This window comes from Coenobita brevimanus, chromosome 14 (assembly GCF_032717465.1).
Source record: "Coenobita brevimanus isolate Jiangsu-jjx chromosome 14, ASM3271746v2, whole genome shotgun sequence".
In the NCBI taxonomy this organism is placed as follows: Eukaryota; Metazoa; Arthropoda; class Malacostraca; order Decapoda; family Coenobitidae; genus Coenobita; species Coenobita brevimanus.
In genome coordinates this window covers 177,501-192,500 of record NC_136967.1, presented here as the reverse complement: position 1 = coordinate 192,500, position 15,000 = coordinate 177,501, and the positions used below count along the sequence as shown (strand labels likewise).

Below are 15,000 nucleotides of genomic sequence, written 5' to 3'. Positions count from 1 at the left end.
TGCACCTTGCCTTGGACAAGGACCTCTGACCCTAGTGAGGTGCTGTCTGTCACAAGTGGAAGTCTGTTCCTTACACGGTGTATGTATTGTACTGCACCTATAGGACGGCCCCACAGAAGCGGTTGCTTACATGTGGTCAACGGGTCTGCCTGGCCAGATAGAATGGGGAAAATCAACAGCTACAGCAATGGGGATGGAAACCATGAGTAGGAAATGCCATTCTTTGATGAGCAGCTGACGGATTTCACTTTTATTGGGCGCGTGGCTCGACTCCCAAAGAGGTGGAAGAGAGATGTTATTATGTAGTAACAGTGATGTTCCAAAAAGAGGCTTGAGAGAAGGTGGGAAATGGATGGAGACGAGGCAAGAAATAAGTCTGTGTGTTGAAACAGTTAAAATGGAATGATGCACTGCAGATGATCCAGGTAAAGCTTGAAGAATACGCTCTCTCTCTCTCTCTCTCTCTCTCTCTCTCTCTCTCTCTCTCTCTGGTTAGTAAAGAATAACTGTAAATAGTAGATATGAAGGGATAAGGTAGTCTAGAGACAGTCATTTTCACTGCCAGAAAAAGCTATCGCATTTCTGGGTAAAAAAAGATATGAAGGGAAGTCGTGAGGTTTCGTGTCGTGAATTGAGAGAGATGGTTTTGTTTTTCTGATTGAGAGAAATTTCGCAGCATCGACGAAGAGTGCAACTTTGCCGCTGAGAGTGAAAATTTCATGCCACTGCAAGTTAAAATTTCTTGTCACTGAGTGAAGATTTTGTGTATTGTACTTAACTGAGAACAATTTTGTAGGATCAGTCGAAAGGGAAACTTTGTGTATTTGATCGAGAGTGAAGCTTTCATATTGTTTGAGAGTGAATTTTTGCATCGTTGAAAAAGTAAATCGTAGATGAATGAAAGTTTTTTTTTTTTTTTTTTTTTTATCGGTAGAGAGTGAAACTTTCTGCATTTTAATCGACAGGGAAATTTTCTGGATGTTGATCGAGAGTGAAACTTTCTGGATGTTGATCGAGAGTGAAACTTTCTTAACGTTGACAGAGTGGAACATCGTGTTGCTGAGAGAGAAAAATCCTTGTAACTGAGAGTGAAGAGTTTGCATCACTGAAAGTAAAGATTTTGAGTCGTTGACTGAGAGAAATTTCTCGGCACTGATCGAGAGTGAAATTTTCTTGCTGAGAGCGAAAATGTCCTGTCATCGCAAGGAAAGATATTGTGCAGCTGATCGAGAGTGAAGACGTCGAAGAAAGTGTGTAGGGGTGGTGTGTGTGTGTGTGTGTGTGTGTGTGTGTGTGTGTGTGTGTGTGTGTGTGTGTGTGTGTGTGTGTGTGTGTGTGTGTGTGAAGGTGAAGGTTGGAGTGAGGGGGACCGAGGAAGCCAACCAACCAGGCAGCCAACCAGCTTTCACCCCAAGTCACACACAGAGAAAGAGAGAGAGAGAGAACAGCGGAGTGGGCCCACAGTCGCGGCGTGGCGGTGTGTGTGGATGTGTGAACGAACGAGCTGCCTCCAGGCTCTCGTTCACATCGTTCTTACTCACGTTCCCTCTAACAACAAATCGATACACAAATTTCATCTCCAGGCGTGTTCATTTCTGTGCTTCTCATCCACGTCAACCCAGTTTAGTGTTAACTCCTGGCTTCTCATCCTCACCGTCTTTCCTCGTTCTTTCTAATGACAAATTAAATCTTCTCGAGCCAGTTCAGGGCCAAGGCACGGTGGTTTGGTTGCATCCCCGCCTGTCCAAACTGATCTGACGTTACCTCCTTCCTGTAGCACCATATCTTTTCCTTTACACCAATCTAATCCTAAGACACCAGATTTGTTTACACATAAGCACTCATTCTAGTGCTATTTTGTGCTAGCTCCTAGCATCTCATTCCTACCTGCTTACCTCCTTCCTGTAGTACTAAACTGTTCCATCTATCAAATCATTCCTTCTATTCCCAAATCGTTCAGTTCCAAGGACAGCTGACTTGGCTATATCTTAACTAGGCCAGACTAATATACGGCAATCATTTGTTACGTCCTTGCTTCTCAATCCCACTATCCTTCCCTTCAATCTTTCTAGTACTAAACGACTTCCTCTAACATGCAAACTTGTCATTCCTAAAGCAAATCGACCCATTTACACTTTCGCAAGGCCAAAACCCGACCCAGAGCTACTTCTTTCACCTCTTTCCTACCGCCTTAACCTTGTCCTCTCACCTTCACGTGCCAGCCAGTTTGGTTCTGTTTATTTTTTACATTTTTTGCAACTTCAGCGGACATTCCCCATCTAGTGCTCTTAAGGGGAAAAAAGTGGCATATATGGATGAAAGTAAGAGTGTGCTATCTATGTGTGGTCTTCGAGTCTTGTTGTTGTGTAGAAAATGATATTGAATCTTCGGGGTTTGTAAAATTGGAAGGCTCGTGTGTGTTGGATTGTACTGTGACCAGCCTACACTCCGGCAGGATTGTGATTACCAAGTCTAGGTGAGTAACTATATTTTTTCCTAGAAGTTACCATCATAGGCACCCTTAATCCTTGATAGAGTATGGCCCCACACAAATGCTTATGTTAGCTACCTTCAGGTGATATGATCCAACTGAGGGAGAGTCCAACCCTGTAAACCGTTAAAGCCCATCCGAATTCAACTAACTGGAGGTCAAGGCCCTAATTAAGTACTGTATTTTGTCTTCCTCGTTGCAAGTTAATTCAGAGGTGTGAAACCCTTTCCCACTAATAACTGAACCCTTTCTTGGCTAGAGGTTTCTCCTAAGCTTAAAGGAATCCTCTAAGGGTAGTAATGAAAATATTAATATAAAGTCACTGAGCTGAAAGAAATGATGAAGGTCGGATCTAATCCTTCCAGCTAAGTGTGATCTCTACTGAGCTAAAAAAAAAAAAAAAAAATTCTCCGCACTTAACGTGGATCAAATATAAGAGACATCCTCGGTCTGAAGAGGCTGAGGACTTTGTATGTTTGTGTAAGAGAGAGAGAGGAGAACGTAACTGTACAGGAGAAAACTGGTAGACGTTTATTTAGCACTGTACTGTGGCTGCCTTTTTTTCATCTAAAGTAATTGAGCCACTTCCACAGCTTCAATATTATGTTGTTGTTGCATGAAATTCGATGAGCCTTAGATACGATACAGAGGTGAATCTCTTTTATTACTAGTCAGATCAACCCTCCAGTCTGACTACACCTGGTCATTAACTCAACTGAAATGGAGTTGGGGATCTTCGCCAGGTTAAAGCAAGTGCACTATATTGTACAAGAGAGAGAGAGAGAGAGAGAGAGAGAGAGAGAGAGAGAGAGAGAGAGAGAGAGAGAGAGAGAAGATATAGCTATGCAAGAGAAAGCTGTTTGACTTAGCATTCATGTCTCGATGTTAAACCATGAAATCTAATGACGTCGATTTTGACTTAATTCTCGCTATTCCTGACCATTTTATTAAGCTTTAGGAAAGGCCTCTCGTTCTGGAGAGATCAGTGAAGGTCATATTTCACCTCTCCATTTTGATAGTCCAAAGTTGAATAAATATGTAGAGAAGTTGCAAAGACAAACGAAAGAAAAAACAAAAGAGCATCGTAGTGAAGGAGATAACTTGGTGTCCTATCTCTTGTTTCGTATTAAAATCTGGCTGTGCATTTAATATAAAATAGATCATAGATAGAATTATGTATAGATAGACAAATTTTGATAGATGGCCAAAAGTGCAGATAGAGTCATAGATAGACAGTCGTCTTTGTAGAGGAAATTGGTGCGTGAAATAAATGGGTTGGTATGCGCGTATATGCTTATTTGTGAGTGCATGTCAGTGAAAGCTACTCTTTATCTATTCATATGTTTATCTATCGACTTGTCTGACTGGTTTTCTGTCTATCTTTCTGTGTCAGTGTGCCATTTGGAGAGCTGCAAATATTGAAGAGACTTAGCCAATCTTTACTAGTAAGAGCTGTGTTTGGTCAGTGAAAGTTACTTGGAGAGTTGCAAATCTTCGAGAGTTTTAAGTCATTCACTGCTAGTGAGGACTTAAGGTAGTACGGTAAGAACTGTGTGATGTCACTGAAAGTTGATTGGTGGTACGAGTTAGAGGTTGGAAGAGATCTGAACAGAAGTCTTAAAACCATGAAGAGTTTTTAGTTACATAGCAGTTTCCGTGTACTGTAGAGTCAGTGAGCTCTATCTAAAAAGCCCCCAGATTTTGAGAGTCCCAAGAGTACTGCGTTGCTAGTGAGAGTCGTACAGGCAGCGAGAGTTGTTTGAAGTTACTCTCGTGGTCAGTGAGAGTCGGTGTTAGTGAAAGTTTCTCCCATAGTACCTGTTTGCCATGTGGTGGTGGAAACTTAGAGGTTTTTGTAGCGGTATCTGTAACATCCCTTGGGTTTTGAGGTGGTTTGGGGGGTTTTGCGGTTGTGATTGTGCTGTATTTTGATGGGTGGGGCACTTTGTGATTGCTGTAGTGTTATTGTGATTGCTGTGCTGGGGTCGTAAGGTTTTTGTGGTGGTATTAGTATCTTCCCTTCTGTGGATTTTGTGGTTGTGATTGTGTTTGGCTGAGACGAGTGTGGATGGTTGTGATTGTTGTAGGGGTATTGTGATTGTTGTGAATCTCCCAAACGCAGTCCTCCTCCCCTCCCCCTCACACACACACACACACACACACACACACACACACACACACACAGGCTCCTGCAGTCATTTGTCATATACATTGCGACAGATACGGAGTGAATTTCAACAGTGTGGGTCCACTTGCTATAGTGTAACGTTAATGAGGTAACCAAGAGTGAGTGTGTGTGTCTCTTAATTTACGAGAGAGAGAGAGAGAGAGAAAGAGAGAGAGATTAAACTTATCTTCCTTATCAGCAAAAAACAGACAAATAAGGAAAAAGAGAGAATATTTGTACACTCAAAATTTACTGCAGTTAAAACCCTTTGGTCCGAGTACATTTCCGTTTTTATTATATTTATTTACTTATTTATCTACTTTATCTATCTACTTGCTCACTCAACCATGCGATTTTCTTGAGTTTGGAGGGAGATTTCTTGTAGTGAGGGGGATTATTGAAGACTGTACGTGCGGTTCGAAAAAGACTGAACTAAGCTGAATAAAATCGTCCGGAGTTAGGGTATAATAAAAGCATATCATTAGACTCAAGGGCGTAAAGGAAAGTGGGGCCTTCAATTCCCCTCCTCTGCTTGGTTGTGACTGAGGAGGGAAAATGTGGTTCATGAAGTTGTAGTGGCTTCTTTTTATCTGTAGCTGTCGTTTACTATGGCACCTTGCAGTAGTCTGTGTGTGTGTGTGTGTGTGTGTGTGTGTGTGTGTGTGTGTGTGTGTGTGTGTGTGTAGTCTGCCACCTAGGGACACCGACATACTCAATAATGGTGTCGCAGGGCAGTGGCAGTCATCGGATGAAAGCGAGACCAGAGCCAGTACTTACAAACTCTTCTTAGTTTTCCATAAGATTTCTTGTTTTTAATTATATCTTCTTTCATACAGCTACCAAACATTTCAGAGTCATACCAGAGTGAATAATAGAGTGAATAATGCCACAAATCACGCCTATTTCTAATCATAATTCAATGGTATGGTGGCTTCTTCATGGGAAAAAATTAGGGTTAGGGTCGTTTATGAAAGCGAGACAAGTCGGAGAAAGTCTGTCAGAGGAACTTCACCGCGGAGCTGCCAGACGTACCCCAACACAGGTTCAATTTACATACGGCATCACGTATCTTTTTTTCTTTTTTTTTCTTTTTTTTTAAGCAGAGAAAGAGAGAGAGAGAGAGAGAGAGAGAGAGAGAGAGAGAGAGAGAGAGAGAGAGCATCGTCTTTCCACTCAATGTAGAAAGTAAAATCCTCCGCTGCATTAAAAAATAAATCAATTACTCAGTCAAAGAATGGCAGAATCAGAATCCGTCCCCTCCGAGATGCCTGAACACACTCGTTGACAATAAACTCTCTTAACTTTCACTGGGTCAGTTTTGCTGCTATTTATGCCAAGCTGCATGGTCTTTTCAAACAGTACCCTCTCGAAAATCAATCAGTCTACAAATCAGATGAAATGACGCTGATATGGAGGGATAATAACATCAGATTTTTATTTTTACTGTGAAACCCATGTGTTCAGGGTGTTAAAACCTACCTTAGATAACCTTTCATTGCTATACATGCAGTAAGGTTTCGCTAATCGATCAGATATTTTATCCTGGTTAACTCTAGATTATGGTTGCTATCGGGTCACGGGTTAACTCGCCTGGAAAAGGGTTAATTTCTCTTGGATCATGTCAGCAGCCGGTCACCCTAGCTTCCAGAGGGATACGAGGTCAGAGGGGAGAAAGTCCGTAAAAACATCTCCTCCACCCTTCCCTTTCCTCATCCCCACCCCCACCCACCTCCTCTCCCACGATCTTCCCCACACCCCTGCCCTCTCACCTGACCCCTTCATCGCCACGCCCCGTAGCGAACCCTCACATCAGCCCCACAATCTTTAATTAGCATTGTTTGTGACTGAGGTGAGGCACAGAAATGAGAACGAAACTCTGTATCTCACTTCCTTGTATTTCATGACTGTATGGAAATCCTGTACGTAGAGCTGCGGACAAAAATATAGTTGAAAATTTTAGGCGAACAGTTATCAGACTCTGACATAATATACTGAAAAATTTGATGTGTTCCAAAGATCGCCACACTGTGATCTAAAATTCATGGCTCACTACCTCGCCATTTATCGTTAGGGAAGGAATCAGTGTTAATGTCCGTAACTGTACTTTATTTTTACTGAACCCTGTACTTCGACTTCCTGTATTTCGGGCCTGTATTTTGTATCGGAACTCTCTATTCCGTCTCTGTACCGACATTTTCTATTTTGTAGGAACCCCTCATGTCGTCCCACTACCCTGTAACTCTGTATTTTATCTCCGACATTATGCTGCTGCTGCTGCTGCTGCTGATGATGATGATGATGATGATGATCCCACCATTTCGTCTATGCATCGAAGCTCTACATTTTTTGTTTTTTTCGAAACTCTGCATGTCGTCGTCCTACGTTACTCTGTATTTCATTCCCGACTTCAAAGCGGGAGGCCTTGATATGCAAATGAAGGCTTGGATCCCAATATTTCTGTCTTCTTTCTGCAAGTTACTGTATATCTATTGCCTGACGCTGTCTCCTTTGATGGGTGACCTCGGCAAATTGTCCTCCAGCCATTTGCTTTCCTATTCCGTTACAATTTTCGCATGCATTTCTCACCTTATACTCCTAAAGCCTTCCACACCTATACCAGTTCGCGAGGCACTGCGTGGGACTGGCACCAGCTATACCTAACTTGAAACTTGACTTATTAAAAAATATATATATATATCACCTCGTGCATCCAGTAAAGGACGGTGAAATAAAAATGGCAAAAGTGGTTTGGGAAATTCTTTGCTGAGCTTCTCCTTCCCTTTCTCAAGTACTCCTCACCTTGTCTCTCCACTTTCTACTTTGTTTTCTTCATCTCCCTCTAATTACTTCAATCTCGTATGGGAGAATGAGGAGAGAATGAGCATGGCGAGAGGAGAGACAGAAGAGAGGAGAACAGTACGTGAAGGAAGGTGGCTTGGAGTGGAGGGAGAGAGTTAGGATGAGAGTGTGACAGAGGAATAGAAGTGTTTTTGTCGCGTCCCTATCTAGGTAAATTCATTAAGTAGGCTTGGAGTTTCAAGAACACTCTGAAGCAAAAACCGGCTCCTTCAAGTTTTTTTTACCCCCGGCGAAGTTAAACTGGGTCGCCGCAAATCTCGATAAATCAGGCTGTGTAAATTTTCTGCGTCATTGTGCCTTGTTGTCAGAGAAAGTAATTTTATGGATAACTCAGAATTATATGCTCAAGAAGAATAGCACAAGAAAAATATATTTCTAAAAAATTTTGACAGGAGCAAGATGAGGAAGTTACTAAATGAGCAAATCACATACACAAACACTCGCATGCAGGTGCACACACACACACACACACACACACACACACACACACACACACACACACACACACACACACACACACACACACACACACACACACACACACAATATGCATACTGTAGCAACGCCTTGAGAGAGAAAGAGAGAGAGAGAGCAATATTTACCTCCCCTATCGAATAACGGTGGTTGGAGTGGACAGACGAAGAAAATATGGGAGAAGGAGAAAGTGTTGGTTAGGTGGAGAGAGAGAGAGAGAGACAGACAGACAGACAGACAGACAGACAGACAGAAGATGGAAAGATTTTAAAATAGATAAAAAGGGTTGTGGTGTAGAAGAAGAAGATTGGAGATAGGGAGGAGGAGAAAGTGCTGGCCGTGTTGAGAGAGAGAGAGAGAGAGAGATTAATACAGGACATAAACTCTCATAAAAGCTCTAAATTCATAGTTTACATACCCAGTAATGTGAAATCTCTCTCTCTCTCTCTCTCTCTCTCTCTCTCTCTCTCTCTCTCTCTCTCTCTCTCTCTCTCTCTCTCTCTCAAAAACAAGCATTATGTAGTTTGAAATTAATGTCTCTTTTTCTTCCATCTTGCTTAGTTACGACTATATTTAGGCAAAGTTGTAATGGGTTAGGGGTTCTGGTTAGTAGGCTACAGAACAAACTAGATTCTTAACCTTTTACTGGATAATTTAGTTAGATTAAATAAATAAAGTGAAAGCTTGTCTCATTTAAGAAAGTAAGCGTATCTTAAAGCGGTTCAAGTTAGTGCTAAATTTTGCAAAGTTGGGTTATATTTTAGTCTGATCAAGAGAGGCTGCTGAATTAAAGAGAAATTATATTAATCTGGGTGAATTGGGCTATGTTAATCTATGCCAACTAAGAATAGGTTGAATCAGGACATAACTGGATATATTTAGCTTAATTAGACTACTCAAAATTTACTTAAGGTGTGTGTGGAAACAGGAAATTTTGAAATCACATGAATAAAAAAAAACATGAAAAAACTAGGGTCTAAAGAAGTGAAAGGTGAGATTGCTGGCAGAGGGAAAGTGAGAAAGAGGAGAAAAGGTAGTGAGCAAGAAAGAAATGAAAGTTCTTGCTGGGGAGGGAGGAGAGAGAAAAAAAAATGTGAGGAAGAAAAAAGACGGAGAGGAAGGAGGAGGAGGAAACAGAGTGAGATAAATAACTAGTGGCGAAAGAGGACTGGAAAAGAGAAAAGAGATGAGAAAAGAGAGCAAGGAGCATGGCAAGGTTAGGAAGTGAGTTAGTAGGGAGAGAGAGAGAGAGTAAAAAAAGAGAAAAGGGTGGGAAAGAGAGAGACGAAAGGTGCATGATGAGCTAGTAAGGGAGAGAACTGAACTGAACAGGGAAAAAATAAGTATGAGAAAAAGAGACAAGAGCAAAGAGAGCAGAACAAGTGACGGGATGAGTGAGGAGAGAACAAGGGAAGTGAGAAAGAGAGAAGAGAGCAAGAAATAAAGAGAGCAAGGAGGAAAAGGGGCACAGTGAGGCAGTGAGGAAAGGAAAGAGAAAGTGCAACTGTCACGAGGGAAAGCCACACTACGTCACCCTCCTCCATATACCCCATTGGAAGACCAGTGTGTGTGTGTGTGTGTGAGAGAGAGAGAGATGATTTCATATACTGTACTCTCTCTCTCTCTCTCTCTCTCTCTCTCTCTCTCTTATATTAAAGAAAGTTAAAAATACACGCAGAACACAATCCACAGTCCTTAAGATAAAAAAAAAACAATTGAATAGATAAATAAAGAGATAAATCCTCACTTCACAGCATCAAGAGGAGGTAATCCTACTTTAATCCGTTCGCATAAGTTTAATCCGGATTTATACAGCCAAAAAATCGGTGCTCTTATGTATAGGTGTTTTCGAACGTTATGGGAGAAAGTATTTGGTGTTACTTCAGTGTTTGGCAACCCTGACTGAGATAGAGCGAGAGGGAGAGGCGCACACACACACACACACACACACACACACACACACACACACACACACACACACACACACACACACACACAATAGAATTAAAAAAAGAAATAAGTAAACAAATAAATGTATCATCGTCATCGTCATCATTAGCATCATCATCACCTTTATCATCTTATTCTTACTCTTATTCATAATCATCATCATCATCTTTCTTTTTACTTAAGGATGGGCTGAGGATTAGAAAGATAGACAGATAGATAGATAGTTAAATAGATAGATAGATAGATAGATAGACAGATAATAAAAAAACACCCAGTCCATTAATACCCCCTTCGGGTCGTATCGGCCAAAGACCAGATTACCTGCAATTAACAGACGATTTCATGTATGTCCTCAATCGTGCTGGAGGGTTAGTAGGGACAAAAGGGGGAAACAGATTGAGTCCACCAGTCCGACCGGCAGAACTGGAGTGAAACAAACTAACACCAGAGTTGAGAAAGTTAGGAGAAGAGTTTGGACTGACAGAGAGTAATGATGTTTGCTTTCTTCAACGCCTTCCCTGTCAGAGTTCCACAGGGCAAACACATTGGAGGATTGGTAGTTTGGGAGTTGACAGATAGATAGACAGATAGACTGATGGATAGGTAGGCAGGTAGGTAGGTCGGTAGGTAGGTAGGTAAGTAGGTCGGCAGGTAAATAAACTGACTGACATCTTCGTATCTTGACATATATCTACCTGTCTACCTGTCGATTAATCAGTCTATCTACCTATATTTAAAAAGACAGATAGATAAACAGATCGATAGATGAAACAGAGAGGAAGAGAGAGAGAGAGAGAGAGAGGAAGCAGGAAGGAGGGTTATTCGTGCATTTCCACAAGTGCCAAGTCATCACTACAACAGATGACTGCAATCTAAAAAAAACATCAGCTGTAACATGGCTTAGCTCAGTATGGGGATTTTTGAACAAAGAAGTATGACGTTATTTGATTTTATTTTATTTGATAACTTGGTATTGTTCTATCTGGTAACAGTTTGAAGTATGTAAGACTGAAAGAGAGGGTATTTATGACACTGAGGTGAAGTCAGGAATCCTGGGGCTTGAATGATGAATGAGTGAGAGTTGGCCCACTTTTGTCAGTTTTTCTCTCGTTCTCTGGACCCTTCTTCACCCTTTAGGCGGGATAAGAGGTCTGGATGATGATGATGATGACGATAATGATGATAGCTTAATACTGCTGTCATAACAAAAAAAATCGTGCGTGTGACCCTGCCTTTGGGGTTAGTGTAATTCTGCGCTATTAACATTAACAGAGAGGATTGCACTGCCTCACCTCACCTCATCCCCTCCCATTGACTCCCATGCTCACCCAGTTCACCACCCGCCGTGACCACCACCATCGCTACGCTACCGACACGACCTTTACTCCTGTTCTGCCACCCCCCTTCTCCTCCCTCATCCCATCCATCCTCCTCTTTCTCATTTACTCTTGTTCTCGCTCTGACCACCTTCTTTACTTGAGTGGAGGTGGGGTAATACAACTTCTCTTAATTATTGTGATTAACTCCCTTAATTAACCGTATCCAGTAGACAGGCATATTGAATTTAAAAATATTTCTAACGATCCCTTCCTCATTCATCCCCTCCTCCTCCTTTACTCCTTTTCTGTGCCCCTCTCCCCCCCCTCCCTATCCATCTCCTCATCCCACACATTCACCGGAGGATAGTAAAACATCCCTTTCCCCAACCCACCCCACCTGCCTCGCCCTCAAATTACCTTAACTTCTTCGGCCCCAGGGATCTCTGCCCCTCCTCCTCATCATCATCATCATCCAAACCCTAATTTCCAGCAAGAGATGGGGTGAGGTAGGAGCAGCAAACGAAGACACAGATCATAGACAGGAGGACTATCCGACAACATGCTTCGAAATCTGGCTCCACCTCACTGACATAACGTGTGTGTGTGTGTGTGTGTGTGTGTGTGTGTGTGTGTGTGTGTGTGTGTGTGTGTGTGTGTGTGTGTCTGTGTGTGCGCGTGTGTGTGTGTGTGTGTGTGTGTGTGTGTGTGTGTGTGTGTGTGTGTGTGTGTGTGTGTGTGTGTGTGTGTGTGTGTGTGTGTGTGTGTGTGTGTGTGTGTGTGTGTAAATGGTTTATGGTGATATGGGAAGTTTACTGCGAGAGTTCCCCCTGTGCTGAATTAGGTCGTCTGGAAGTGGCCAAAATAACGAAAGACAGGACTCTAACCTTCACTGAATCATCTGGGACAGCGGAAATGAAATATAAAAGTCGTGAATGAATTGAAAGTGTTAAAATATCACATGCACAAAAATACACTGGTCAGGAAGAAGTGGTAAGAATTATATCCGAATTGTAAGTGACAGGAGACTTCGTGGCCTCTACAGGAAGAGGTGTGACGAAATCTACAAAGCGAAGTACTGTACATCTCCGTGACTCCCAATCCCACGAGAACACGGGGCTAAAAATAAGAGTACACGGTGGGTAATGACGCTGATACGGTACGCCATATCCAGCAGACGTCTGAGCACCGTGTACCGTTCCTCTTACAAGTGGGTGCACCGTTACCACCCGGGAGAGACACAGTACAGGCGCACAGTCAACAGGGGAAGTATATCTTTTTGTTACCCACCCTGTGCCTTACGAAGAGGAGAAAATGGAGGCTTGAAATAAAGGTCCGTAAATGTTGTGTCATCGTAAGCCTCGTACCATCTCTTCCTAAGCGGTTTATTATACATATCACACTTCAGTATTCTCTTCCGTGCAATTTACACAGTTCTGATATTGACATAGCTTACATCAGTAACATACAAAAAGAACTCAGGTGTAATGTGCTGAATAGATCGCTTCGAAAGAGGTGTTACGAAATTTCCACAGCCAGATGATACAGTCCTAAAGCCCTACAACTACACGAGCTAGGGCATTACGACAGACGACCATTTTTTGGCTTAGTCTCGGTCTTCCCCGAGAATTAAACGGGCAACCATCGAATCTACATCTAGGTTCCACAAATATATTGCTGAATGAACAGGGACAAGGGATTACAGGAAAGAACCTCTTCAGTCCAATAGCGTATTTCATTTTTATTCTTGCGTATTTTATTTACTGCATGTTTTCTTTATTGCTTATCTTATTTATCAAGTATTTTATTTTTATTCTTTTTCCAGACGATTTTATTAAGCTTACGAGAAACCTTTCTAGCAGGATGAGACTTGATATTGCCTTTATTAACTCTTTCAGTACTGAGAAGTTTGTCTAAGTAAAAAAAATATCGTCCGGAAAGTAGCAAAAATAAACAAAAGAAAAAGAAGAGTTACCTGATTAAAGGTGTTAAGAGCCCCGGAAACGGGACACAACGCTTTCTACTCATAATTATATCGTCAGTGGAATAGCAGTACCAGCTGTCATAATCAGTACGTGTCTGGACCTATAAGTAGCTCTCTCCTATTTACCGCCCATAACCCTTTCATTACGCCGATGTCTTTTTACACCCGCATGCGTATGGCGAGGGGATAATGTGTTTGGTTCGGTTTCTTTGTCTGTCTTTCAAAGGAGTGCAAAGGAAAACAAGTAGCAACGGTTGTCTGTCCTATTCGAGATCGTTTATGACAGGGAAGGCTATAACTAGGTAACTAATTTATGAGTCTGTCTGTTAGCAAAATTATGACAATATATATATATTTTACTGTTAATTTATTGCTCATTATTTAGGATGGAGATATGGAAATTTTACGCTAGATTAAAGTGAATAGAGTATAGATATTCATTCCCAGTTTCTCCATCCATCCAAGTCATCCTTTCACCATAATCTTTGTCTCCCCTTCAGTCTTCTCTTTCCCTCACCTCTTCTAGTTGATGTTGGAAGCTGAGACCCTTTGTGTGTTTGGGAGAGGGAGGGGGCGGGGGGAGGATGTGTGGGTGAACATGAGAGAGAGAGAGAGAGAGAGAGAGAGAGAGAGAGAGAGAGAGAGAGAGAGTTCAAGGCTTATCGAGTCCTTCCACAACTTTCACCAGAGAAAGTACATTACCGGGTCAAACCACACACACACACACACACACACACACACGCGCACACACAGTGGAATGCATTTTTTAATAGCAAATTTGCTTCGTTAATCAATTAGCCTTTTTTTATTATCATTATTATTATTATTATTATTATTATTATTATTATTATTGTTGTTATATTTTTTATTATTTCATTACGTGCTGTTGACTCTCTCTCTCTCTCTCTCTCTCTCTCTCTCTCTCTCTCTCTCTCAATCAGTCAATCAGTTCCACTCCTCGCTTCAGTTGTCCCTGTCCATTAAAAACATATAAAAGTAGGCCAGATCAGCCATCTTGGTTTCAGAAAGTTTATTTAGGTTTGATAGATCATGAGAGAGGTATCTGAGTCTATTTTTTCATTGTTTATCTGTCTGTCTCTTTTTCTGTCTCTCTGAGCATCGATCTCTCAAACTATATCAGACTATCAATTTGTTAGTCTTTCTATCTCTATCCATTTACTTATCTATCTCTGAATATCTGTCTGTCTGTCTGTCTGTCTATCTATCTGTTTATCTTATCATCTCTAGCTAGTGGCATCTACATTATGGTCATAGATATCAGTCTGTCTGTCGTTCTATATACCTATTTACCCTTCTGTCTGTCTGTCTACAAATCTATCATTCCACTTACCTATCTATCTCTCTGTCTTTCCATCTTTCTGCCCACCTGTTCCTCCATACCATCAAGCATCATCTCATTTAAACCATCCATCCTTACATCTATCTAATGTTCTATCTACCTACGGGGCTTTCTACCTACCTGTCTATTTATAGCATGGTCAGGTAAGCAGCTTAAGTTTTAGGCTGCTTAAACTGGAGAGAGAGAGAGAGAGAGTTAACTAGTGTGTATGTATGACAGATAGACAGACAGTAAAGAAGTGTGCATGTACCAGAGTACAGTTGTGTGTGTGTGTGTGTGTGTGTGTGTGTGTGTGTGTGTGTGTGTGTGAAATATAGTACACCTGGTGAGCACACGACACGTGCCACTGGCCCTTAAAGGACCACACCCCTTCTTCCATCGTCATTACCATCTTCTTTG

The 15,000-nt window shown here is 41.7% G+C and overlaps 1 protein-coding gene across 1 annotated transcript in view; it reads left to right on the top strand.

Moving 5' to 3' along the window:
• LOC145417580 (uncharacterized) overlaps nt 1–15,000 on the top strand; it is an 85,730-nt gene that overhangs the window by 74 nt on the left and 70,656 nt on the right. The window contains exon 1 of the mRNA XM_080286288.1: nt 1–34. This exon is cut by the window's left edge and continues 74 nt beyond it. Coding sequence (XP_080142414.1) covers nt 1–34 — 34 coding nt within the window. The remainder of the gene's footprint in view (nt 35–15,000) is intronic.